Raw genomic sequence first — 27,402 nt, forward strand, 5'->3', positions numbered from 1 at the left:
ACTTCAGATTTACAATAATTCATGATTTCCAAGTGGGCTTTACTAATGTTGATTTGGAGAAAACATGTTGGATAAGGTTTATGGAGGAAACATGTTGGTTAAGGGATGTAAAAGGAGTCAATGCTGAGGTTAGCTTGTAACTTATAGATAGACTCTTCTATAGGTTAATAAAGTCTTCATATAGTAAACTGGGGAGACATAAGCAACCAAGTAGAAAGCTTACTATTTATGATAATGCTTTTTTTTTACTAAAACGCCAATTGATTAACTAAATATAAAGCTATTTATTATTACTTTTCAATTTTGTCTACACTAAAGGACCAAGTTTTCATGATTGACTCCAAGTGTGAATCTGGAAAAGGACGCTGCTCTTTCAACCCCAATGTGAACACAGTCTCTGTTATGATCAGTAAGTGAAAAGTAGGAGGAGAAGGCAATGAAAAAGGATCAAGGAAAAATAATTCATGAGAGAGTATGCCCATTGAAATAAATGCATTAAGAAACGTGTGCTGACAAATTGAAATTTTAGTTTCTCATTTTCAAGAATATTTATGATAAGCATGTATTTTTTTCTTCTAACATGACAGGGCTGTCATTCCTAAAACAAGTCAACAATTTACAGAAAAGCATGTATATGTATGTATATATTGTTATATGTTATAAAGTAATTTTGGATATTTTATATAGTATTTTTCTAGTATTAAATATATCCACTTTTCCTCATGTTTAGTGATCTTTTACAAATGATTAAAAAGAGTACTACTCTCTAATTGAAAGGCTACCAAAGTGCATATGTTACCCAAATATATTCTCTGTGGGTTCTTAAATTGCTATACTGAAAAGAGAGGTGGTGGTAAAGTCACTTTTCATTTTCTCATTTTCCATAAAATATATCAGCTAAGAAGCAGGCCCCATTGTTTGCTACTACATACGCTGATAAATAAATGTCTTTGAGTCTCAAACATCGAATGCTTTTCTATAACTCAATTAAAAGACATTCTCTTCTGGTTAATTATGACAGTTTAGAATGTCTGGTTTAACATGACTTGATTGTGAAGATGAATCTGGGATTCTAGTGTTGACTACACAGTAGATGCTTTTCCCTGTTTGCTTTCTGTATGTATTGCCAATGGTAAAATTACATCATTTGACAACAGAACAGAGGGAAAAATAATTTTTGTGGTCAAAATGGTTTGCTTAGATTCATTTAAAGAGGTAAGCAATCTATCTTTCTTTCTCATATCTGGAAACTAAATTAAAACAGGTATATCTAGCTCTGACTAAAATGTAAACTTGGAAGTTATCCAATGAATTATTTCCATATATGTCATTCAAATTGGGCAAGAAGGAAATGAAAGTATATCAGTCATTAGGACAAAAAAATTAGAAATCTTTGAAACTAACTACAAGATATCCAAATATATCTGATACAGAGTCTTTTCACATAAGTTTCTAAATATTCAGGAGCAGTATCTTAAAAAGTCCTTTCTTCAATAGGAAGGAAATTTTATTCACCTTTAGAAATTCTATTATATATAAAAATATAAATAGATAGATATTACTAGTTCAATATACAGAGTTTTCATTTATTTGAAGTTAAATGCTTTGAAAATAAACTTCAAAGGTCAGTTAACACTAATACCATAGTTTTATCTCATTAAATATTGTTTAGAACAATAAAGGTGAGAACAAGGCATAATTAATCTTACTGTTAAACTGTGATAAGATATTAAATAGTTTCTCCCTTAGCAAATTGGATTTTTAAAAAAGATTTTATTTATTTTATTTTTAGAGACAAAAGGGGGGGAGATAGAGAGAGAGAGAGAGAAACATCAATGTGTGGTTGCTGGGGGTTATGGCCTGCAATCCAGGCATGTGCCCTGGCTGGGAATCGAATCTGCGACACGGGTTGGCAGCCCGCGCTCAATCTACTGAGCTACGCCAGCCAGGGCTGGATTTTTTTTTTTACAAAATTGAATGTAGGTGTTGGTCTTCATTTTTCAACAACCAGAGTCTTCGATTCCTATGAGCGTGTTCCTAAACTACCTTTTAATATATCAATTAACATTATAATTTATACTATAACTGAAAGTCATTAAATGATTTGCTTAACTTAAAAACTGAAACCAAAATGAACAGGAAGCTTTATAAGCTTGTTTTTATCATTTTCTTTGTTCTGATGATTATCCCCTAAAATTATCTCCAACATCCTCGCCAATACTACATAGTAGATTTGTTCAGTCTGCTCACTCTGTCACACAGTGCCTTATACTTTTGTTCAATTGTAGTCCACTAAATAACACAGGTTGGTTCAAATATTTCTATTAAAGTGCCAAGAAATGTTGGGAATTTGAATTCCAGTTTTCACAATGCAGGTGTGGCATCTAACCAAATGTGCAAGTTTAGGTATTTTTGCTCTTTTTAGTCATTGTAGCACAACCAAAAATCAGATATATCTTTTAAAGAACCTGTCATAAACCCTATGAGATTTTTCTGACTACTGGAAATACAGTTGTAAAGCAAAACATTTCTTGATTAAAGTTAAAAGGCACAAGTTTATCTTTGCTTATGTCCTACGAAGAAATTCTTCAGTAAATACCCTATTCTCAAAATTCTTCCCAAAATGATATTAATTAAATATTTCTTATACAAAATAAAACAGTTATTGTTCCCAATTACTGAGAATTTAAGACATAAAATGAAGACAGATGTGTGGGCTTTTGTAATGTTTAAGTTATAACTAATCAGGTGTGTAATAGGGTTAGAATCAGCCCTCTCCACCGCATACCGTCTTCCAGCATCTCTTATTTTCTCCTACCTGGATACAGATGTAATATCTGTGGTAATGAATCTGTTGAATAACAAGATTTTATAACCTACTGTTTTGGGGGTCATTGGGTAGAACAAAAGTGTGAAATAATTACAGAGTTATCTCAATTTAACAACCAATGCATCTACAGAATACTTGTGTAAGATACTATAAATATTTACAGACTTTTAGAGAGGTTAAACTGCTCAAGCACTTTCCTGCACATTCTTGTTATCTCCCTCTAATCTGTTCCCAGGGGATTTAGACCCCTACTACAAAGCACAACTGGGTGATACAGTTCCTGCCATACCCCCTTGCTAACCGGTAGGGGTTTCAGTCCATGACCTGATGAACACATATTAAAACATTCCATTCTCCGGTCGATCCTGAGCCAGTTGGAATTGTGAATAAACAGTGAGCTCAGAGTGCTTCAAAATGTTCCAGGCCTGCCACAATGACCACAGTCTGAAAGTAGCCAGGGAGTAATTCCGGAACACCAGTGAAAGAGCACAGCTGCATGGTGGTTCAGTGGGACAGACCTGATCCATTTTATTGGTTTTTAAACAGATGTTTAACTACTGTGTTATTCTCTAGGGACACACATAGCCTTTCAATAGTTATTCTTTTTACTAGCATAAAAATTAATATGGATAAACTAAATGTTAAATGTTATGTAAATACAGATTAAATTATGTTTTTGCCATCAATAATGATAATTTAATTTTAAAATATCTCTTCTCTCTTCTCCCTACATTCTGTTTTTTATGGCTTAGTATGTTAAGCCATATGTAGCTTATTAACATATCATTATATCATTAACACAATGTTAATATATTGTTTTGTAAATGAAAATATAGCACTTTATTTACTTAATAGAAGCCTAGCATGGAAAATCAAAATGTGTACTTTTAATGATGAAATTATATCAATTAATAGTATTTTGAATATTTTAATGTTGTCTTGCCTCTGTCATTAATAGTAATAATAATAACTATTATTTTCAATTCATTTAGTAAAATTATAGAATTCCTAATATGTGGTGAGAACTTGTAAGGTTACAATTCAATTCCCATATTTTACATATGAAAAGATTAAGATCCAGGACACTAAATGCTTGATCCCAATTCCCAGTTTGTTAATTACTACCAAAAATAGAAACCAAGTTTTCTGACTACTACAGTGTTTTTATTAAAACAAAGTAATAATTAATTAAACTATTTTGTTATCTTCTGTACATATATTATTTTTGCTGTTTCTGTTGCACAGTATATAAACACAGGTATTTAGTCAAATTAAGTACAAGCACAGGGATTTTTATTTTTACATAAAATAAAGTTGTTTTGATATTCATACAATCAATAAGGAAACCAGATTAAACTTTATTCAACTTGTTATTTGGTGGGCAGTGTTAAGCAGTTAACAATTATAAACACTCTGTAATATGTGTGGTGATCTAATAATCAAGTTCTCCTTGATTTCTTAAAAAACACAATTGTGTTGACAATTTCTTTCTCATAGATGAGGAACTTTTCTCTGGAATGTATATAGATTTCATGGGGACAGATGCTGCTATTTTTCGAAGTTTAACTAAAAGGAATGCAGTCAGAACTGATCAACACAATTCCAAATGGCTAAGTGGTAAGAAAATATTTTATGCATTTTCAGAATGATGCTTTAAACCAATTTGTTTAACTATAATGAAAATTATGTAAAAGTGGTAAAAAAAATTACTGTACTAGGCCATATATAACAATAAATCAGTATTTTATGATTTAAAATTTTTATGATAAATAAAATATTAACATAGATACATTCTGTTAACCAACATACAATTATCATTGGTTATATGAATAAATTAAAATGACAGTAATATTTACCATACATACTTGTATACAAGAATCTTCTCTAGTTGTTTAAATGTAATGTATTTATTCATTTAGAGAGTTTGTATATTTTAATAATGTTAAAGTTTAAAATTCTTTAAATTTATGACTATTATAAATTATAAATTTATGAAAAATGAGTATGGTATATTCAGAAACTCCCAATTTGTTTTATATTTAGTTTCTAAATCATGGAACTGCTATATGTTATTTTTTCATAGTTTGGCTAATACCTAATAGAAATCAAATATAATAATTTTATGATTATCAGTACTTGACTGCTTCCAGTTCTTGGGATCACATGGAATTCACATCAGGAAAGGTGCACATTTGACTTTAATGCACAATTTCAATGAGTTGCTGTTGTTTAGAGGAAGAAGAAATCACTAACTTCTTTGTCATTTCACCCTAGGGAAAATTTCTAACTTACCCTAAATTTGGCAATTCACTTAACATTACACAGTTAAGCATGAATTACCACAGTTAAGCATCTTGTTTCAACGGATAGGCCAGCACAAGAAAGCATTGATTGTCCATTTACTTCTTCAAGTTATTTCTCCAGTACATCTGGAAATAGAGTATGCTAAAAGTTGTTTTGTTCTTGAAATAAGGAATCCCTCTATGTCTTCAAATGACATCATTTTGTCCTTGAAAAGTTTCCCCTTCATTTCATAGACTGTATTTTCCGAAAAATTTGTTTTTCAGATCTTGGACTCTGGGCCTCCCATTCTGCTTCAAAGAATTTGAGTTTATATGCACTAGATTGAAAACCACACTTTACAAAACAAACTTTTCACCCCGTAAAATGACTATCAGATTCCATGGGAAATAACTGCCAGAAAAGTTATTCAATTTTTAAAACTCACCAGTACACAGAGATTTTTTTGCATTTACTGAACTTTCAGAGTGTATTGCAGACAGAGAAAAATAGTTTGAGGTGTTACATTATTGCTGTATTTTGTGGCACTTGACATTCTAAATGTGGTGTATTGACTGAATACAACTGCTGCTTTTAGACTTTTTGCCTATAAACATCAATTTTTTTTTTTTACCAAAGATGGAGAAAGCATGTGTCTGTGGTCTACTTGGATGAACAGTAGGTGGATTTTTTTTTGTCATGAGCGTATATTATAAACAGTCTATATTTCTTTTAGAACCTATGTTTGTGGATGCACATGTCATCCCAGATGGAACTGATCCAAATGATGCTAAGATTTACTTCTTCTTCAAGGAGAAACTCACTGACAATAGCAGAAGCACAAAACAGATTCATTCAATGATTGCTAGAATATGTCCTGTAAGTATTAACATTGTTTTCAAATTCAATTTATTGAAACTTAAAAGAAGCAAAAAAATTTTTTACCCATTTCACCCATTTCTTCCATTCTAACCCTGTCTCTTGCAAGCACTGATCTGTTCTCTATATCTACGAGGTGTTTTCTTTTATTTAAATACCACATATAAGAGAGATCATACAGGATTTTCCTTTTTCTGTATGACCTATTTCTGTTAGTACAATGTCCATTCACATTGTCACAAACAGCAAGATTTTATTTTTTATGGCTAAATAGTGTTCCATTGTATATATACACATTTATTTATCCATTTATTTGTTGGTGGACACTGATGTTGTTTCATCATATTAACTATTATAAGTAAGTCCACAATTAACATGGGGTGCTTATATCTTTTTGCACTAGCGTTTTCATTTTCTTCAGATAAATAGCTGGAAGTGGAATTGCTGGATCATGTGATAGTTCTATTTTTAATTTTTTGAGGAACCTTCATACTATTTTCCATAGTAATCATGCCAACTCATATTCCCACCAACAGTGCACAGGGATTCTCTTTTCTCCAAATCCTTGCCAACACTCATTCTTTCTTATCTTTTTAATAATAGCCATTCTAACATGTGTGAGGTGATATTTCATTTTGCTTTAGATTTGTATTTCCTTCATAACTAGTAATGTTGTCCATCTTTTCATACATCTGTTGGCCATCTGTATTTCTAGGTCTTCTTTGGAAAATTTCTATTCAGATTTTCTGCACATTTTTAATTGACTTTTTTTGGCTATGTGAGTTCTGTATAAATTTTGGATATCCCCTTATCAGATATATGATTTACAATTATTTTTTTCCATTCAGTAGGTTGCCTTTTCATTTTGCTTATAGTTTTCATTGCTGTGCAAAAGCTTTTCAGTTTGAGGTAGTTACACTTATTTTTGCTTTCGTTGCTTTGATTTTGTTGTCAAATGCAGAAAATTATCTCCAAGACCTATGTCAAAGAGCATACTGCCTGTTCTCTTCTAGGAGTTTTATGGTTTCAGGCCTTATGTTCAAGTCTTTGATCCATTTTGAGTTAACTGTTTTTGAATGCTATAAGAAAGTGGCCCAGTTTTATTTTTCTTTTTGCCTGTGATTGTCAATGTTTCCAACACCATCTATTGAAGAGTCTATTGTTTCTCCATTTTATATTTTTGTCTCCTTTGTCATAAGTTAATTGACCATATATGTATGAGTTTATTTCTGAGCTGTCCTTTCTGTTCCATTGATCTGTGTGTCTGTTTTATGCCAGTACCATAATGTTTTGATTACTATAGCTGTGTAGCATAGCTTAAAATCTAGGAGAGTGACAAAAAATAAGCAGTTTTGTTATTTTTTTTTCTTGAGATTGCTGTGGCTATTCTAATTTGAAGAAAGATTAAGAACTTTATTTAATTTCAAAAAATATTATATTTATTTATCTTTAGAAAGGGGAAGGGAGGGAGAAAGAGAGGGCAAGGAACATCAATGTGTAGTTAACTTTTTGTGCACCCTCTACTGGGGAACTGGCTTGCAACCCAGTCACGTGTCCGGGGAATCAAGCAGTAACCCTTGGGTTCACAGGCTGGCACTCAATCCACTGAGCCATACCAGTCAAGGCGAAAGACTAAGCACTTTAACTTATATAATATTTTTTCCAGTGGTTTGTCTTTCTACTCTTATTACCTACTATTATAAATTAATAAAATATTGATTGGAGACATTTGAACTTAATGTTGATTCACATCAACCATAAGAAACACATACCCTATTTCAACACAAAGCTCACTTCAAGGAAATATTTTGGTTATGGTTTTATACAAATAAACAATTTTGGTTAATTTTTGCTTTTCTATTTAATATACTAGTATTAAAACAAATAGCTAAATTGTATATTACAGAAAGAGAACAATTCTTGCAGATAAAATATAGTAAAACCTTACAAAAAGACATTTTTGGAGGAACTATCTACAACAGTGAAAATTAAGAAATGCTTTAATAAAATACTGTTTTAATTATAAATAGTAACCAAAATATTCTTTTATATAAATGATAAGTATATATAACAGCTAAGAGAAAATGTCATGATGCCTGCTCTTATAGTAGTTTCACAGGCTTATCCTGACATTTATGAATAGCATTGTTTGTGTAGAATTATTTCTTAAATCACTTAGTGTTTAAAATAGTTTATTTTTAAATATTGCAATATTCTACTAATAGTGGAGCTCAGTTGCTTCTTAATCATTTTCCCCAAGACAGTAAAGCCAGCAGAAGGGGCAAAAGGCTTCTTAGCATACAGAAAAAAATCATGTTATCAATAGAGACTATTTGCGGATGTTTCCAAAACCATCTTCCCTATCCTGTGTGGAGAAATATGTATATTAAAGCATCTGTTCAGCAAAAAAATACTGAGAAGTAAATGATAACACAGACAAAGGAAGGAGAAAAAAGAACTTTTGAGGACCATTTGGTGTTAAGTCTAAACCAACTCTCCTGACCACAGTAGAATATGCAAACTTCAAGGTATACAATAGTTCCATTCATATTAAAGACAGCACATTATAAAGAAAAAACAAATTAAATTACATATGTTCTGTAACATTTATTGTTGTTTGTAAAGCTTTAGAGAAAATATACATTGAATTGGTTTTGTGAAATATTGTCAGTTGATCTCATACTATAGAGTAATAATAGTACAGTATAACCTATGGCTATTTTATTACCTACTATATATCTTAGATATTCCTCTCTAACTATTAATATTGAATGTGGTTAACATAGCCATCCTTTGGATTATAATGAATCCTCAGGTAATAAGAACCCAAGCTGAATTTTTAATGGAATTCAATATTTATTTAAGCAAACTGAAATGTGTTTACAAAACGGTTTCAGAACGACACGGGTGGACTGCGTAGCCTGGTCAACAAGTGGACCACCTTCCTGAAAGCCAGGCTGGTGTGCTCTGTGACAGATGAAGACGGCCCGGAAACGCACTTTGATGAATTAGGTACAGAGGTGTGAATTTGAAAAACGTCTGAAAGAGAGTTTGTAATGTTTATGAAATTTAATAAACTCTCAGAAGATGTCTTTTACATGAATGTTTTTAGAATAAACAATGTATCCATTTGAATTAACGATCTGGATACTGTTAATAAATTCCCCTAAGTATTTTTTAAACAACATATCTATGTGAATTAATGATCTGGATACTGTTAATAAATTTCCCCGAGTATTTTTTAAATCTGTTTTGTCCCTGAATGCATTGCTGACACATTTAGTTCTTAAATTCACCATGGTATATGAAGAATGAGTGTGTATGTGTGTGTATGTGTGAGAGAGAGAGAGAGAGGGAGAAGAGTGCCTATATACTTTATATATACATAATGATATATTTGTGCTTTTCTAAAATGAATATGTATTTCATTTATATTTTTTTAAATTTGTATTATTGTTTAATAAAAGTTGTCTCCACTTTTCCCCCATTACTCTTCCCTGCCCTACCCACCCCCACCTTAATTCTCCCCATGTATTTGAAATCTAATATTCTGTTTTCAAATCAATTTATACAAGAATACAGCTATATATTTGTACTGTTACAGTTAATGGACAGAATATAGGTTAGATGAAAAAGTGTTATAGTAGAATTAGACTTGTGCTCCAATCTAGGTTCTTTTTGCTGGCTCTGGGACAAAGTTTTTCAGCATGTGTGACAGGAAGAAAGCTGTACTTCCCAGATTAAACCAGGACTAATAATCTGATCCCTTTCTACTAAGAAACATTTTTTTTTAATCAGAATAATCTGTACACATTATAGTGTACCAAATGCCATTTATAAATTACTTTTACTTTAATTCATTAAAATATAACATGCTAGTTATTATCAGTAAATTTATTCAGTTTACTCAGATTTTTAGGTAGGGAGGAAATAAGCAATAAAAACATATTATAATATGAAAAAATGTACTGCTTTTAACAGTTATAAAAACTAAAGTAGTTGGTCTCCTCAAAAGCCATTATGTTGCTCATAGAAACAAACATTTCTATGTCAGCTTTTGTAGAAAAAAGTTCTAAGAACCACTTTTGTTATGACCTAGTCATTCATTATTTTCCCCCAGATTCTTTATAAGTATGTTTATGTTGCAGTGATTCTGGATATTTGTCTTTCTTGATTTTTAAAGATATCTGAACAATGTCAGCCTTTGTTCCTATATAGAAAGGCTAGTGGTTATTAATTTATTGCTTAAGAGGTCCTAAACTTATTGTGAATTTAAAATAAATACCTCTTTCTTTGTATTCCTGAGCAAGAACCTCTTTGCAAAAATATCACTAAAAATAGACACTTCTTGTAATCATAACAACTGTTATTAATTGGGGTTTTCTATCAGGAATTTACTTCTAGGTTTTGTTATATATTGCTATACCTTATCATTCACACCAGCGATTCTCAGCCAGTGGCCACATCACACTGGTGTGCCACAAGATACTTTAACACATGCAGTCAATATCTGACTGTTTAGCCAGAGACACTGACCTCTTCTCCCTCAAATTGTCAATTAAAAAAATAACAACAGTGAACACAGTAATAAATAAATCAAAATTATACCTATCTTTTTTTTACCAGATCAGAAAAACATGTAATATATCTTTGGCTGTGCTACAGAATTTTAGTAATGAGTTTATGTGTACCATGAGGTGGGAAAAGTTGAAAGTCACTGATTTATACCATTGTCTTTGCTTTAATATACAACTTCTTGTTTTTAGAGGAATTGTTGATTAAATAAAAATATGATTAGCAACTTTGACCATAAGCTAAAGTCATAATTTGTATAGATAAAAAGTCACTGTGAAAATATTCTCTTCTATGTTACACTTCTAACTCTAGGTGAAAAAGAAATAGAGATTTGCAAACTTTTTTTAAATAAAAAAAGTATATTATCATTAAAGGACATCTAGAAAATGCAGAAAAAAAGCAGCAGCAGAAAAGCTTCTAAAGCTGTGCTAACCAGAGACACTCACTGGCAATCTTCCTATTGTATTCTGGTGTATGGTTTAAGGTTTACATTGTTCTCATTCATATTATATTCCACTGTGCCTTTTCCACTTAAATTATTTTATTAACATGGTTTCTATAAGGTTATAGTCTTCATAAATCCCTTTAGTGTTTGTATAACATTTTATTTAACTTATTTTACCATGTACCTATCATTTAGTTCATTTAGTTTTTTAATTGGAATGATGCTGATAATACTTTTTCATAGCTGAAGTTATTTTCTTAGGGTAAAATTTAAAAATACAGTTACTATTTAGGAACTTGAAAAGAATGATGACATTTTCCTTTTATAGAGGATGTGTTTCTGCTTGAAACGGATAACCCAAGGACAACACTAGTGTATGGCATTTTTACAACATCAAGGTAATTATTAAACAATTATAATTTATGAGTTAAACAATAAACTTTATTGAGTAATAGTAATTATTGCCAAAGCACTCTTTTCAACTTTCAATTTTACATAACATTTGGGATTTAACCTTCCTGTTTTATTACTTTTGCTTTATTACCAAAATATATTTAAGTTGAACTTAATGTTTTCAAAATAATTTTGTATAGATAATTTATAATAATTATATATTGTTCTCAAATAAAGAAAAGTGTTCATTATAATCCAGGAATAAAGTGTAGAAGATATTTTGTTTTAAGGAAATAATTTGAAGACTCATGATTCAAACAGAACTTTTGGCATTTCTATTAAGTAACTTTTACTTCCAGAGCAATCTAAAGTGATTATTATTTAGAAAGTAACAAAATGCTGAGCCTATTTTTATGTTCCATATGACAGTATTTCATATACATTTCAAAATATACTTAATGTTTTCTACATTCTCTGGAATGCATAATCCCAATATCGTATATTTCAAGATATTCAGCATATTCTTAGCCTTCCCTGCACATGATTTTTCTATTTTACATGAGGAATGTTGCTCAGAATTCAGTGCAATATTCCAGTTGTGACATAGCCTTTTAGAATGTAAGGGGTTCCTGTAGATAGACAGTCAATTACAAAATTTAAATTTAAAGATTTTAGCATTCCTTTTTAGTGAGGGAAACATGGTATGATTTTAACCTATGATGAGCCATTCAAAGAAAAAAATCATAGGAATTTTTATTATAAATCATATTAACATTTACCCTAGAAGATGTCTAAAAATATATCCTTTAGAATAAGTTTAACTTCTGTTCTAACAAAGAAGGTAGTCTTGATTTAAGTCACAAAGAATCGAACATAGAAAAAATAACCAAATTATTTTTTAAAGTTTTATTTATTAATTTTTAGACAGAGGGGAAGGGAGGGAGAAAGAGAGGGAGAGAAACATCAATTTGTGGTTGCCTCTCAAGCACCCCCTCCTGGGGTTTGGACTGCAACTCAGGCACGTGTTCTGACTGGAAATTGAACCAGTGACCCTTTGGTTCTCAGGCTGGTGCTCAATCCATTGAGCCACACCAGCAAGTGCCAAATTCTTCAGAAGAAAATATTCATTTCAAAAAAATACTTTTCTAGTTTCTGTTTTTCCCATCACCAATAGCTTTAATATTGAAACATGTAAATTGTCATTTCTGACTGTTACTGCTGATGATTAATAATGTAGCTTGTTTTTTTCAATGGGCATCTAATTTTCACTGGCCATATAAGTTTTCTATTATGCATGTAATTTAAGAGAAATATGTGAGAGTCAGAGAAATGTTGGTTTCAGTCAGTCTACCTTAAATGACAACAGAAATAGTTTCCATTAAGGATCCAAACAAATTTTATGGGATTTTACTGACTAAAGGTAACTTAGTGCATCCATTTTGGACCCTTCTATTCTGAGTTTCTTTTTTATAAAAGAACATAAGTAACAATAATTTAGACTTCTGTGATATTCTTTAGGATGATATATAAGACCACTCATATTAAAAACGAAGAGATGGTGTTCTCCTATTAATGAGATTTATTTCTGTGAATGAAGTCATAATTAGTATTGATAATGATATAGAATTTAAAATCATATTTTTAATAAATCATCAAATCACTTTTTGTTGCTAAGATAAACTAGTTAGAAACTTCTTTAATTTGTACTGTATTTCAGAAATGTTGAGAACTTTTCTATAGCATTGTCTACAACATTCATGAATGAAATAAATGTCTTAATGTTTTATATAGTAGTGATTTATTTGAAAATAGTAGAAACTTTTTAACTTTATAAGGTATACCATGAAATTGAACTTTTCCATAATGAATTACATCAATTTTTTTATCATAAGCTTTGCCATCTATTTTTAAATTGCATTTAAATTCCAATAATAAGAAAATCTCTCTCTCTTTTTGTAGCTCAGTTTTTAAAGGATCAGCAGTGTGTGTATATCATTTATCTGATATACAGACTGTATTTAATGGCCCTTTTGCCCACAAAGAAGGGCCAAATCATCAGCTGATTTCATATCAGGGTAGAATCCCATACCCACGCCCTGGAACTGTAAGTACCAGAAAACATCCTGTTATTTTACTTTTTAAAAAAATATAACTTAAATGAATATCAATTTGATGGTTTTAGATACAACCATAGAACTACTGGTACGTTTATTATAATTTTTTAGGTCACAGCTTCCCAGATTTGGGATTTAAAAAAATATATATGTATTTATTTATTATTTACATTTATTTATTTATTTATTTTATACATATATCACTCTCTACATTTTTTTCTAAGTGCTATTGCTAATAAATCTTATTTAGATTCAAGGCCACTGGGTATATTAGATAAGGAAGAGATATTTTCTTAATTATATTGACATAAAAACCATAGCTTGGAAAGTGTTAACCTTTTGGTGGCAACCTAAGAATTTGGATGATAGTTGCTTTTCACAACTCTTCCTTGTGTTAAGGAACCTCATCTATTTTTGTGAAGAAATAACCATGTGAGAATTAATTTAGAGATAAATTATATGATGATATTTCAATTTTAAGGCGTATATTGATTTTTAAAATTATGTTGTTATTTCTCAAAGATGGAAAAAGGTACTTAGAAGCAAATAACTACAATGAAAGTAATGTTTCAATTCAAACAAACTTTTTATAAACTATAAAGTTTGAGGCATATAAATATATCTGTATCTTATAATATTAGTAGTATTAAAGGGTACACAGAAAACTAACTTTTTCAGGTGAAGTTACAGAGTGTACACTGGCAGATTGGAAATGAAATTTTTTAGACAACAATGATCACAGTCCTGATATATTTTTTTAATCTATAACAGTGCTGCCTTGCATTCTAAAATATTGATTAGTTTCTGTCTCTGTACAATGTCGTACAGTGCACTGATTGAGAGAAGATACAGATATTATACAACTGACATCAATAGGAATATAATTTTCTGATGTCTATGCATTCATAGAATAGGGTTAAAATGATAAAATAAAGTGTATGTAAGTAAAGAAGAATGATTGTATGGAAAAAATTACAATGGAGTTGTTAAAATAATATTAAATTTGAAAGTGTTTCTTTTTTCTTTTAACTTGAATAAATAATTTCCTTTGCCAATATGCTTTCAGATATTCATCCCACATAATTTTAACCAGTTGTAGATTCTCTTTGTGTTTTTGTTACTATTAGAGTTTTTTCACAATGTATTATTTACTCCCTTATTTTCTCATCTTAAATTACACTGTTGCCAGTATTTTTACAACAACAAAAAAATAATTCTCTAAGAGTTCCTATTTATTCAAAATTGAAGTTTGGTTTCCTGTTAGATAACTGAAAGATTAATCATTAATATGTATTTTATTAGTAAGTTAACTTTAAATTAACTTTGGAAAGATGATCAGCATTACTACTTATCCACGAAAGAATTAAATTAAAAAAAAATCTTAATCATGGCTGGCTACACAGTCCTATCATAGAATTCATAATCACCTTCTAAATAGTATCATTATGACCTCATATCTCAGCAAAATAGGGGAAAATAAAAAAAATTAATTATTTTGTATAACATAAGAAAAAGAAGTCAGGAGATATATTTATCTTAAAACACCTCAGTTTGGACTATATTGGATAAAAAACAGAGATTACGTAAGAGAAGAGAAAGTGAAGGGGGAACTGAGTAACTTTCAAATTCCATTATAACTCAAAAGCTCTCATTCTTTCATTTAGTGTATTTCATGACTCACTGATAACATATTCAGAGATAAATATATTTGAGAAGTATTGATATTGGAAGTTGACAAAGTCATTGCTTCACTGCAATACAGAAAATGGAGGGGTCCTTGTGGTTGTGTACACTTTCATCAATTGTTCTTTGAGTAACACATATATGGTATATAGTAAAGGAGCAATTGATTTGTAAACTCAACAAAATTTCATTTGCCCCTAAATAATACCGTAAGAGAAATCCCTTGGATAAATCAATGAAACAGATAAAAGAGAGCCACACTCTCTGAATAAGGGTTAATGGCTACAGAGCCTCAGTGAGTGTGTGCTGGAGCCAGCTTACACTGGCTCACAAGAGTGCATTGTGTGCGTCTTTTTTCAAGTACGGACATCACCCAAAAACTTGAAATCAGCATAATGGAAGTATTTACACCATAGAAATTGGCACATATTACAAATCAGGAATTTTTTCCTGCCGAAAAGCCTACTTGTCCCAATGCCCACCAGACCCTTCACCCGGTTCAGAAGGACTCTGAGAATCACAGTGGGAGAACCACTCATGTCAAACAGCAATTACACTACATAAAATGTGGGAATAGATAAACCCTTTTTAGTAAAACAATAAATAAACCAAAGCTAAACTAGAAAATTCTACTAGCAGTTCCATTTTTACTATTTCTGAGCTCCTAAGAATAAGCATTTACTTTTTTCCTCTTTAAAGCATCATGGAATAAGCCAGAGCTTAGTGACACACATCTGGAGCTGACTCCATGAGAAAAGGGAATAATCAGTACTTGAGACACATTTCTGTAATGTGGTTCCCTACATCTGGTGCTGAGAAAAGAGCAGAGCCTTTAAATGTAAAAAGGACAAAAAAAAGTCAAATGAGTGCTCCTTAGGGAATAAAAGAGGCAGGGTGGAGGAATGACCTCTGGAACTCCTCCTAGAAAAGCATTTCTCCCTGAAGCTTTGGTCCCTCCACCCTCTACTGTACAACACATCGTGAAGTCAGGTCTCTGACTCACAGTGGCCAGAAGTGTCTGTCTCTTCCCTGAACTTCCAGGATTTAATATCCCATTCATGTGGCCAGAAAACCTACAGCCAAGTGATCCAAAGCATTCCCTCTTCTCTTGGGTTAAGAATATTGCCTCTGAAGTCCTTGCAATGAAGGGTCAGTTGTGATTGCTGTCCTTTATTTCCCTACACAGTAGTCCAGTTGCCACATCAACCTCATAAATATATGACTGGATTCTTAAAGAAATTACATGGGCAGAAATTTTATACCCTCCTTGTAATTCTCCCTGTAGGTGCTTCATTTAAAGCAGGATTGATAGTTGTGTGAGCAAACTGCCCCGACCAGCAAGTCAAAGTCAGTAGGAAGAAGCCTGCCAATTGTGTCATAATGTTTTTCCATAAGTAATTCAAGTCTGTGGAAGAAACAAGACACCTTTGGTATGTTGCAAAGGGCAGCCAAAAAGCTGCAGATTCTCTCTGTGGCTGAGCTAACATATTACATTATCCTGTTGCAATGTGTATAAAGCTTCTGTAGTAGATTGTATTTACATATACTATCCTGTTAAGGCGGAACCTAATAAAAGCGTTCAGTTTTAATATCAGTTTAGAAGTGGATCAGAACCCTTGGCTTCAACCATATTACTTTTAACAGGTCTGGTACCTGGTAGAGCAAAAGAACACAGAAAATCCATTATCCACATAGTGTTGACAAGAAACAGAGAAGTTGATTGCTAGGACTTTTGTTGATTACATGTATCTTCCCATTGTTCTCACATTAGAAGTATTTCTGTTTCTCTTAGATGTTTGAAAATACTTAGTAAAGTTTAGAATTATATTAAACACATGAGGCATAGAGACATGAAAAATCAAAGTGCATATTGTTTCAGGTCATTCAAAATGCATGAATAAAATAGACAGTGAACATGGCAGTCTGGAGGAGAGCTTGCTGCACATCAGCCTTGTCCAGGAAAGCATGTCAAAATTATGAGATTGAGCTGGTCCCGAGGGGCAGTTGGACGTGAATAAGTTGGATAGGTAAGAAAGGCTGTTTCAGGCCAAGATTACAATACACATTACAAGTCAAAGAAAGCAAAGAAAAGTGAGTCCCAGAAGCTCTGCACTGGCTGGCAGGACTGGAGCAGAGGGTTCTTCTAGGTAGTGGGAGGAAATGTGAGGAAGAAGAGGGCCAGCTGGTGTATAAGTACAAGACTTCAACTATGTAATTGTGGGCTTTAAATAAATAAAGGGCCTAGATTACCAAGGGTCTAAACATAAGATTAGTTTCTTCAAAATACATATTTTATAGGCCAGTGCTAGAAACTAGCCCCAATTCTGCAATATTGCTAAGTCTACCTTTTTATCAGTTTACCACTCATCTTTCAAGTGTCAAGTCGAGTTCCCCTTGACCATGCCAGTTACTCCTCTAACTGGATTTGCATTTATTTTCTGCTGCTGTCACCCTATGCTCTTACCTCTTGCCACCACTTTGTATTCTATGATCCAACAATGCCCCAGAAATTATAATTCTCTAAATACTCCAAACTTCATTTACTTATTTCTAAACCACTTCACTGACCCTGGCAGCTTTATGTGGTCCACTATTCTAAATTTGTTTAAAAGAATATTGACTCTTAAACATATGTTCATTGATTATGACCCAAGCTCTGTTATTTATTTTATGTTTTTCTTAAATTATTATTTATGTCTTATTTTGCTTTGACGATGTCCATGTTTCTAACCAGAATACTTATGTCTAGAAAACAGTTGTAACTCCTTATTTTTAGGTTTTCCTCTGGGTACATCAAAATGCTTTTTGGACAAAAGCTGTTCAGAGAATGGACATATGAATCAATATATGAATATGTTAATGATGAAGACTAGCATAATGGCTGTGAGAATTAGGAAAACATTTATGAGCATCAGAGGTCAGCAGATGCTTGAGAATACCTGAGAATCGGAAGGAAATTAAGGGCAGCCATTGCTGACACTTCTTTATCATGGCGTTGTTATTGTTCCTAGCATTTCACTTAACACTTTAGTAATCAAAACACTTAAAATGTCTTTACTCAGAGAAGGAGTGCTTATCACTATGTGATAAACAGAACACTAGAACTGGAGAAAAACAAACATTTAAAGAAAAAGTTTAACCCAAATTACTTAATGACTGTTTGTGGAGTAAAATTATCCTTCTGAGGAATGAGACACCAACCTAATTAATGGATGGAGGCTTTGTTTAGTGGTAGCACATGGATGGATGGTTACCTTTAGATTTCAGTACACAAACTTGTACATATACAAGGTGAAGGGTAGGTTAATCACATCTTATTTATACTTGGCAGTGTTACAATGAGCAAACTCTCAAATCCAAACAGTCTAGAAAGGGTAATCAATTTTTGTTCTTGTCACCATCATTATCATTTATTCTAATTTATCTGTAGTTTATGCTATGAATGAATGGAAAATTAATTATTGTCAAAACAAACTTTTTGTAATTTTGAAATAAACTCATACTAGGAGATGCTTGTTTCTGAGAAAGAAGTTTATTGTGAATATTATAAACAGAAGTCCCAAATGCGGGATATCTTAGTAAATATAGAATAACTGATTTTAGTTGATTTGTTTGGTTACTGATCTAATAACTATGGTTTTACAAACATAAGTTCGTACCTGAGTTTTCGTGATTGTGAAGTAAAACCCATAAATAAGGCACATAATTTAATTAGTTTATTGTATGCAGAAATAATCGCTAACTGGAAATTATACAAGTTGTAATATGTGCTAACTTTGGATCTCTCCTGAACTTACAAATGAGAATGCTTGCAAATATTTTGAAGAGACATCTCAGCTTAGCAAACCATAATTAGTGTTGTTTTATGAAAGTCTGGAACTACTTAAATTGCCAATGCATTTGTTCTTTCCGTGTTTTTATTCCATGAGCAATGTATTTCCCTTTTTCTGCTTTGTATGAAGAATGAGGGCAGAAAACACCCATAATCATATACTTTTGAGAAGTGTGGAACACATTCATCAGTTTAGAACACCCTCAAATGAAGTGCTTTGTCCTCATTTGGTCTTCAGTGTGGGCAATTCATAGACATGTATATTTAAATATAATGCCTTTTTTTTTAAGGAAAAAACAAAACATATGACCCCAGACAAAAGTCTAGTTAATGGGATAACAAATAAAAGGCTTTGTTATATTACTTTCTCATTATCCCTCCTTAGTGAAATCATTTAATTGCTCCTTATGCCTTTCTACAAAAAGAGAACTATATTTACTAGTCCTGTAAAAAATTCTAATAATGTTAACTGGTCAAAGTTAGCCTAAAAATTGCTTTCAGCATGATTCAGTCTCAATGAACACGGCTGCCTTAAGAATTTGCTGAGACTGATGTGCCAGTGTGGGTCTGCCCGGCAGTGCTCGTCCAGAGACGCTGGCATTATTCCATGGCTGTTGCAAGGCCTGACCCAGAGGTTTCCATGTTTTGTTTGGTCCCTAAAATTGTTTATCTTTTTTTCATTGAGTCCACATTAACATTTTGGCAGGTTTCACATAAAATTCCACATTTCCATCGTCTGTTCAAATCTGGCCACACCAAGTTTATATTACTGCATAGATGCAGTCAGCTAGAAATAAGGGTTCAGTTCCACCTTTGGATGAAGCATCCCTTTGCAGTTTGTTACTGTGCTTATTATATCCTGCTGTTTACCACAGGTGCTGTGCCCATTGCTATTGTTTAGGAAGCTTGCTTCATTGCTTCCCTTTTACCTTGTACCTCTTCAGTGAGGAAAAAAGAAAACCAAAATAGAAGTGTTATTTGCAAGAAAAATTTGACCAAGTTATTTATTTTCTGAAAGTAGAGATATTGACAGATGTTTAATAGGGTTAGACAAATAACGTTTATATGTGTTAAAAGAATATACCCAAAAGCTTTGCTCATATTGCTTAACACTTGGATCCTATTAGTGAGTGTGTGTGAGTTCCAAGCTCCAGGGCTCCCAGCCTACCCTCGAGTTTGGCCTCAGGTGCCCTGTAAATGGAATCTTCTCCTCAGAAGCCCTTGTCATGCTCCCTTTCCAGAACTGTTGAAGCCATCCAGCAGTCCTTTTCCAGATCTCATTTTTGCTTTCCATCTACCCCTTTGAACTCGATGCTCTGAATCTTTCCTCCGTTGGCCAGAATTGAGGCCCTATTTCATACAGCCCCTGCACCAAAATTAGATGCCAGATATAATAGAGTAGTTCACTACTCTTTGTCAAATATCTACTATTTGTCAGCTTTGTTATAGGTCTAAAAGTGAGACAATGAACAAAATATACCCAGTTAATGTCAATACACAGCTTACATTCCAGAGGGAGAAACAGACAATAAAAACAAAAGCATCCAATATAATGTACAGTTAGGTAAATAGGACTGTAAAGCAAAATAAAGCAGGCTAAGGAGACAGTGGAAATGGAAAGGGAGAGCTATTTTTATTTGTGTCCTCACCTTTAAGGAAGAAATTTTTCAACTGAGAACTGAATGAAGTAACAGAGAAAGCCATGGACTTGTGTGAAGAGGAGTATTTCAGATGGGGAACAGCAAGTGCCAGGGTGTAAGTGGGAGCGTGCCTGAGGCTTAGGAGCAGCAGCAATTGCTGCAGGAGTGAGAGGTGCAAGCCAGGCATCCAGGGGCTTGCAGGCCACGCTAAGCTGTGGGCATTTTATTCTACGATCAATAGAAGTCACTGGGGTCCTTTCAGTGGTTTCAGGAGGGAATTGTCAGGTCTGATTTACCACATCCAACCCAAGTTCTGACTTCAGAGATCCTTCCTTCAGAAAAACAGATCAAATGGACTAAAATTTCTGCACATTAGAGTTCTGATTGAATTTGATAATGACAATCTAATTCATCTCAACCAGTAACAGCATTCAATTATATCCACATGGTATTTTTTTTTCCTAGCAATACTGTATCTGGCACAGAGTAAGAAATAGAAAGGTAATGGGTGAAGAAAGTGAAAAGTTACATACACAATGGTGCCAGCTCCTCTCTGTAAACAAATAGGGTAGGATAAGTGGACTTAGCCTCATTTAAATGATGAACTTATATACCTCATATATTCATTTTCTACAGATAGTATTATATAGTACTGTATATAGTTATGCTGTTTGCTCATCAGTGGACAGGAAGTAAACTCAAAACAACTTGAGCTATGTATTTTGATCATTACTAAAATTAAGCAAATATTTTATTAACTTTATATTTAAAAAAATGTTTTTTAGTGCCCAGGAGGAGCATTTACACCCAATATGCGAACCACCAAGGAGTTCCCAGATGACGTTGTCACTTTCATTCGGAACCACCCTTTCATGTACAATTCCATCTACCCAATCCACAAAAGGCCACTGATTGTTCGTATAGGCACTGACTACAAGTACACAAAGATAGCTGTGGATCGAGTGAATGCTGCTGATGGCAGATATAACGTCCTGTTTCTTGGAACAGGTAAGTATCTGAGCCACACTATACTTTAATGTGTAAAAAAGAGTGTAATGGGTAAGGGCTGTGATACTGGTACCAAGAAGTCCCAATGTTTACTTCTGTATGACTATCAGAGAGATAGTTTTTTAAAAAGATACAGATAGTTTCTTAAAAATATTAATGGTACTATTTTAATATATTTACAAACTCTAGTTTGGCAGTTTCCTTCAATAGACAGTTAAGTGAAAATGCTCTTGTTTCTAGACCTACATGTTGTTGAATGGCTAGCCTTGTGGCAGTGGTTTCAAAGCGTGGTCCCCAGAGTAGAAGAGCAAAATCAATATCACCCAAGAACTTATTAGAAATGCAAATTCTGAGGCACCGACTCAGGAACTCTAGGACTGAGAGCCAGCCATCTGTGTTTTAACAAGCCCTCTAGTAAATCTAATGCACACTGAAGTTTGAGAACCACTTACGCAAGAGAAAAAACTAGTTTGCCTGTCAGGGAGTAATTCATATCTTTCTAACATCCCTGACTACCTTGCAGGCAGTGATGAAATCTCTTGTCTTGTTGTAATGTTACAATTAGTCCATGAAATTAGGTAGCTTCTCTACTAGTTTAAGAAATGCATATAAAATATGTCTGTAAACCTCACTGTAAGATGTGTAGTGGTGGAATATGTATGTATTCTAAGCTAAGGAATAAATTGCACTCAAACTTCAATCAGTTTAAGATGGGCTATTTTTTCTTGGCTAAATACAATTTTCCAAGTGTGCTTTTCTTACAGAGTTCTTATATTACCCTTGTTTATTCTTATACATAAACCTCAGATATGAATCTTTCACTCTCATATAATTATACTTTATAATGGGCTGAGGTTGAGAAGCATCTGACATGTGCTATTTGGCATCCTCTCCCTCAGTTGGACAGATCTGTGTTTTCACTAGTCCTCTCTTTGCCTGTCCCATACCTGAGGAATAATCCTACCTTCCCAGACTAACCATTTCCTCTTCTGCTTCGAATTTTATCTTCTCCTGATATTTCTAGGATCATTCTTTATCAATTATGTTCTAATTCATTTTTTATTATATTTTATTCTCTACTTCATTCTAGGCTTCAAAATCATATGACAGGACATGAAACTAGGCCTAACCTTCACTCATTGCCACCTCTGCCATAACACTGGTTTTGCCAGAGTCTTCAGTGTTCCCATGATAAGAAAATCCAATGGCCTTTAACCATTGAAATACCTCCATCTCCTCTTTGCATCAGTGGGCATTGTGGAGTCTCTCTTTACCTGTTACTTCAGCCATAAGCCCCAGAAATTCCTTTTTCTCTGGAAGTTCCTTCTCAATTTCCGTCATTAGCCTGCCTTCCTCTAGCCCATGAGTGTAGGGATTCCTTGTGGTTCTGTCCAAGTCCTCTTCTTTTTACATATCCACTAGCCATCTTATTCATTTATTTTTTTAACTTGGCCAAACATATTATTTTTAATTTAATCTTTATTATATTTTTTTACATTACCATTTAGTCCCCTTACAACCCGCATTCCCTCAGCAATCACCACACTGTTGTCCATGTCCATGAGTCTTCTTCCTTTCTGCTCAATCCCTCTACCCCCTAACCTGCCCCCGACACCACCACCACTAGCTGTCTACTCTCCATCTATGAGTCTGTCTCTGTTTTGCTTATTAAGTAAGTTTGTTCATTAGATTCCTCATATGATTGAAATCACATGGTATTTATCTTTCTCTGACTGGCTTATTTCACTTAGCATAATAGTATTCTCCAGGTCCATCCATACTGCCCCAAAAGGTAAAATTTTCTTCTTTTTTATGGCCAAATAGTATTTCATTGTGTACATATCCCATAGTTATTTTATCTACTCTCCTACCGATGGACACTTGGGCTGCTTCTATATCTTGGCAATTGTAAACAATGCTGCAATGAACATAGGGGTGCTTATGTTCTTTTGAATTAGTATTTTGGGTTCTTTCAGATAAATTCCCAGAAGTGGGGTCACTGAGTCAAAAGGCAGATCCATTTTTATTGTTTTGAGGCATCTCCAGCTTGCTTTCCATAGTGTCAGCACAAATCTGCATTCCCACTGACAGTGCAAAAGGGTCCCCTTTTTTCCACATCCTTGCCAGCACTCATTGTTTGTTGATTTATTGATGATAGCCATTTCTGACAGGTGTGAGATGTCATCTTGTTGTGGTTTTAATTTGCATTTCTCTGATGATTAGTAACATAGAGCATCTTTTCATGTCTATTGGCCATCTGTATGTCTTCTTTGGAGAAGTGTCTATTCAGAGCCTTTACCCATTTTTTAAAATGGGTTCTTTGTGGTTTTTTGGTATGGAGTTTGTTAAGTACTTTGTAAATTTTGAATATTAACCCCTTACCAGATGTATTAGTGAATACATTCTCCCATTCTGTGGGTTGTTTTTTTATTGTGTTGATGATTTCATTTGCTGTACAAAAACTTTAATTTTGATATAGTCCCATTTATTTATTTTACTTTTGTTTTCATTGCCTGAGAATATATACCTGATAAAATATTGCTACAAACAATGTCTGAGATTTTGTGGCCTATATTTTCTTCTAGGATTTTCATGGTTTCAGGTCTAGCATTTAAGTCTTTAATCCACTTTGAACTTATCCTTGTGTGTGTTGTAAGAAGGTGGTCTAGTTTCATTTTTCTGCATGTATCTGTCCAATTTTCCCAACATCATTTATTGAATAAACTATCATTTGTTCACTGTATGTGCTTGCTCGCTCTGTTGAATATCAATTGATTATAAAGGTATGGGTTTATTACTGGGTTCTCTATTCTGTTTCATTGATCTATGTGTCTGTTTTTTATGCCATATCATGCTGTTTTGATTACTATGCCATTATAGTACAGTTTGATATTAGTGTGATTCCTCCAATTTTGTTCTCACTCATTTGATTTTAATTACTATTCTGTGCAAACAAATACCAAATGCACATCTCTAGTTATTGCCATTTCCTGAGCTCAGTATTTGCACTTACAACTTACTCTTAGATAACACAAATTGTATGATTCATTAACATTTTAGACACCATTCTTCAAACTTAATTTATTCACTGCCGAGACTTTCTAATCAATGCTTAATCCTGTCTCCCATATTTGTATTCTTGTCACACATTCTTCTCAAGGCACTATTTCTCCTTGATATATATTTTCTGTCTAGGCATTCATAGTACCTGGTAAGCTTGCTGCTACTCATGTAATTAAATTCATAACTGAGTTCAAAAACTAATACCATTGTTTATAGGCTGTGGCTGTGTTATCCTAAGATGTAGCCTCTATTTAAATGACTACAAAGAGTTGGTTTTTTCCTTGACTCAGATCATTCAATGTAGTTTGCATTTGGAAAAAAAAGTTTATTTTTTCCCTGAGGTAAAGTAATTTTAGATCACACCTCTCCCTAATATCTCATACTACTCAGAAAAAAAAACTTTTATTTTTTCCCATTTGAAACCTGTCTAAACGATGGACTCTGGTGTTATAATAATGCTGGTGTGTTTTTTTTTTTCATGAAATCGTAAATGAAAATTTCATGAATGGAATTTTTAAGTCTTTATACACTGTGCAGCAGTATTTATTCAGACAGAAGACAGTGAGAAATATGCTTTCACACAAGTTCTTTGCCTTTTCTTACCATATAAGTATCTGGCACCTTTACATATGCTTTTTTCACATTGGTATTCAAACATTTATATTACATTGAAAAACAATATTTAAGCATATATTTTTAATGTTAGTGGGAAGCTTCCCTAATAATTGTTTACAAAGCCACACAAATCTCCTGAAGGTGATTCTGATAGGCAAGTGCATGCTATGACAGTGATTTTCCCAGCAGCATCTTTCTGAAGGAAAAGTAACTCACTTAATCCCTGAACCTTAACCTCCTGGTTGTATCAGACCATTCTGATTCAAAAATAGTAATTTCAATTTACCTGATATTCTAACAACCAATATATTCATATAAAATATTTTCTGCCCAAATAGTTCTTGGATTGCTGGTGAAATTTCTTTAAAAGAGAATTCTCAGTGCTCATGTTCTACTAAAAGTAAATAAAATACTTTTCTGAACTGGAACTTGGGAAAAGCACAGGTCACTGTTCCCAGGATTTCTTTGCATTTTGTATCCAAGTGTCTTAGGAAGGACATAATATTTCTTGGGTGTTGTCAAATCCTCAAGTAATAAAAAGCCCTTCTGCTATAATAAATAAATAATGATGCTCCAATCATTGCCACAAGGCAAGCTACTCTTATGGTTTCCCCACAATCATGAAAAATTAAGGGGAATTCAATGAAGACATAAGTTGACAGAGAAGATGTCATAGGAAAAACTTATGTGATGGGTATTGGAACGCAAATATACCGTGTAACTGCATTCACTTTGAATATTATGAACAATCCTGTAGCCACAGAAACTCAGGGTAGTTGTGTGGGTTCAATGCCTAGTAACTGTTGATTAGCCCATTACAGTGTACTACTCTGGCTGAGTTTGAGAGGCTGATAATCTTGCCTTCCACTCTCATGGGACTGCCTCACTATATCTTGTGTGCTGCCAGATACCAGATAGGTAGGTAGGTAGATAGAAGGTAGGAAGATAGATAGATAGATAGATAGATGATAGATAGATAAAATAACAGGAAGAAAGGAAGGAAAGATGAGTTTTGTCTTCTCATTTTTTATTTTTTACAGTTTGCATTATTGATGACTAGTCTAGGGGTCAGCGAATCACAACCTGAACCAAATCTAACTCCACTGTATGTTATCCATAAACTTAGAATGTTATTTTATATTTTTAAATGATTGAAAACATAATAATAAGAAGATTTCATGAGCACTGAAAATTATAAGATTTTAATGCTCATAAATAAATCTTAGAATTGCCCCATCCATCTACATTTCATCTGTGACTTCTTTTGTGCAGAGCTGAGTAGTTGCCATGGAGACCACTCAGCCCCAAAAGCCTAAAACATGTTATTATTTGGCCTTTTACAGAAAAAGCATGCTGACCCCTATTTTGTCATTAAATTTTATGTATGTTTAAAGAAGATGTTTTCTAATATGTAACTATAAAAGGAATTCATAATGTTACCCCAAATAAATATTTCTTCTTTTATCCTGGGTAAAAATTATTTTGCTACTTTATTCAAACAAACTAAAATCTAATTTTTCTTAATTATTTTCTAATGCATTCCTGCTGCAATCCTCTCTAAAATAGATCACACTTGAAAAAACGGATTTAAAATCAGTGCTTTATTATACCCTTCAACAATACTAACAATACTACACTCCCCCCCCATCAAATTTGGGAGGAATAATGGTTGTTAATGCTGCTGTTGAGTTCTGTTTACATTTATATTGGTGAAATACTATGTTATTTATGTTATTAAATATTTTACTGCATTTTTTGCTTCAAAACTATTTTTCCTGTTTTCCTTCTCTAAAACCTAGGTGCATTTATGGTCTGAAAAAATACAGTATTTGTGATGTTTTGTGGTATTTTTTTTTGCTTGTTTGTTTAGTTCTTAATATTTAGGTTGTATTTTTACATTTCTTACTTTTTTGTGTTAATTTTTTTAATCTTTAGCAAAGACTGAAAACAGCAGGAAAGGGCTCTCACAGGACTGGCATTTTTATTTTAACTTTGACACACTGTTTTATACTTACATGCATGCTATTTTTTTCAAAGCTAACTGC

At 32.9% G+C, this 27,402-nt stretch overlaps 1 protein-coding gene across 1 annotated transcript in view; it reads left to right on the forward strand.

Moving 5' to 3' along the window:
* The window catches only part of SEMA3C (semaphorin 3C), a 172,734-nt gene that overhangs the window by 102,426 nt on the left and 42,906 nt on the right, over positions 1-27,402 (forward strand). Inside the window, exons 6-12 of the mRNA XM_045828281.1 lie at positions 319-409; positions 4,328-4,447; positions 5,847-5,989; positions 8,887-9,001; positions 11,338-11,407; positions 13,362-13,506; positions 21,457-21,679. Of these exons, the coding sequence (XP_045684237.1) occupies positions 319-409; positions 4,328-4,447; positions 5,847-5,989; positions 8,887-9,001; positions 11,338-11,407; positions 13,362-13,506; positions 21,457-21,679 (907 nt within the window). The remainder of the gene's footprint in view (positions 1-318; positions 410-4,327; positions 4,448-5,846; positions 5,990-8,886; positions 9,002-11,337; positions 11,408-13,361; positions 13,507-21,456; positions 21,680-27,402) is intronic.

This window comes from Phyllostomus hastatus, unplaced genomic scaffold, assembly GCF_019186645.2.
Source record: "Phyllostomus hastatus isolate PE091 unplaced genomic scaffold, TTU_PhHast_1.1 phas_scaffold_78, whole genome shotgun sequence".
NCBI classification, from domain to species: Eukaryota; Metazoa; Chordata; class Mammalia; order Chiroptera; family Phyllostomidae; genus Phyllostomus; species Phyllostomus hastatus.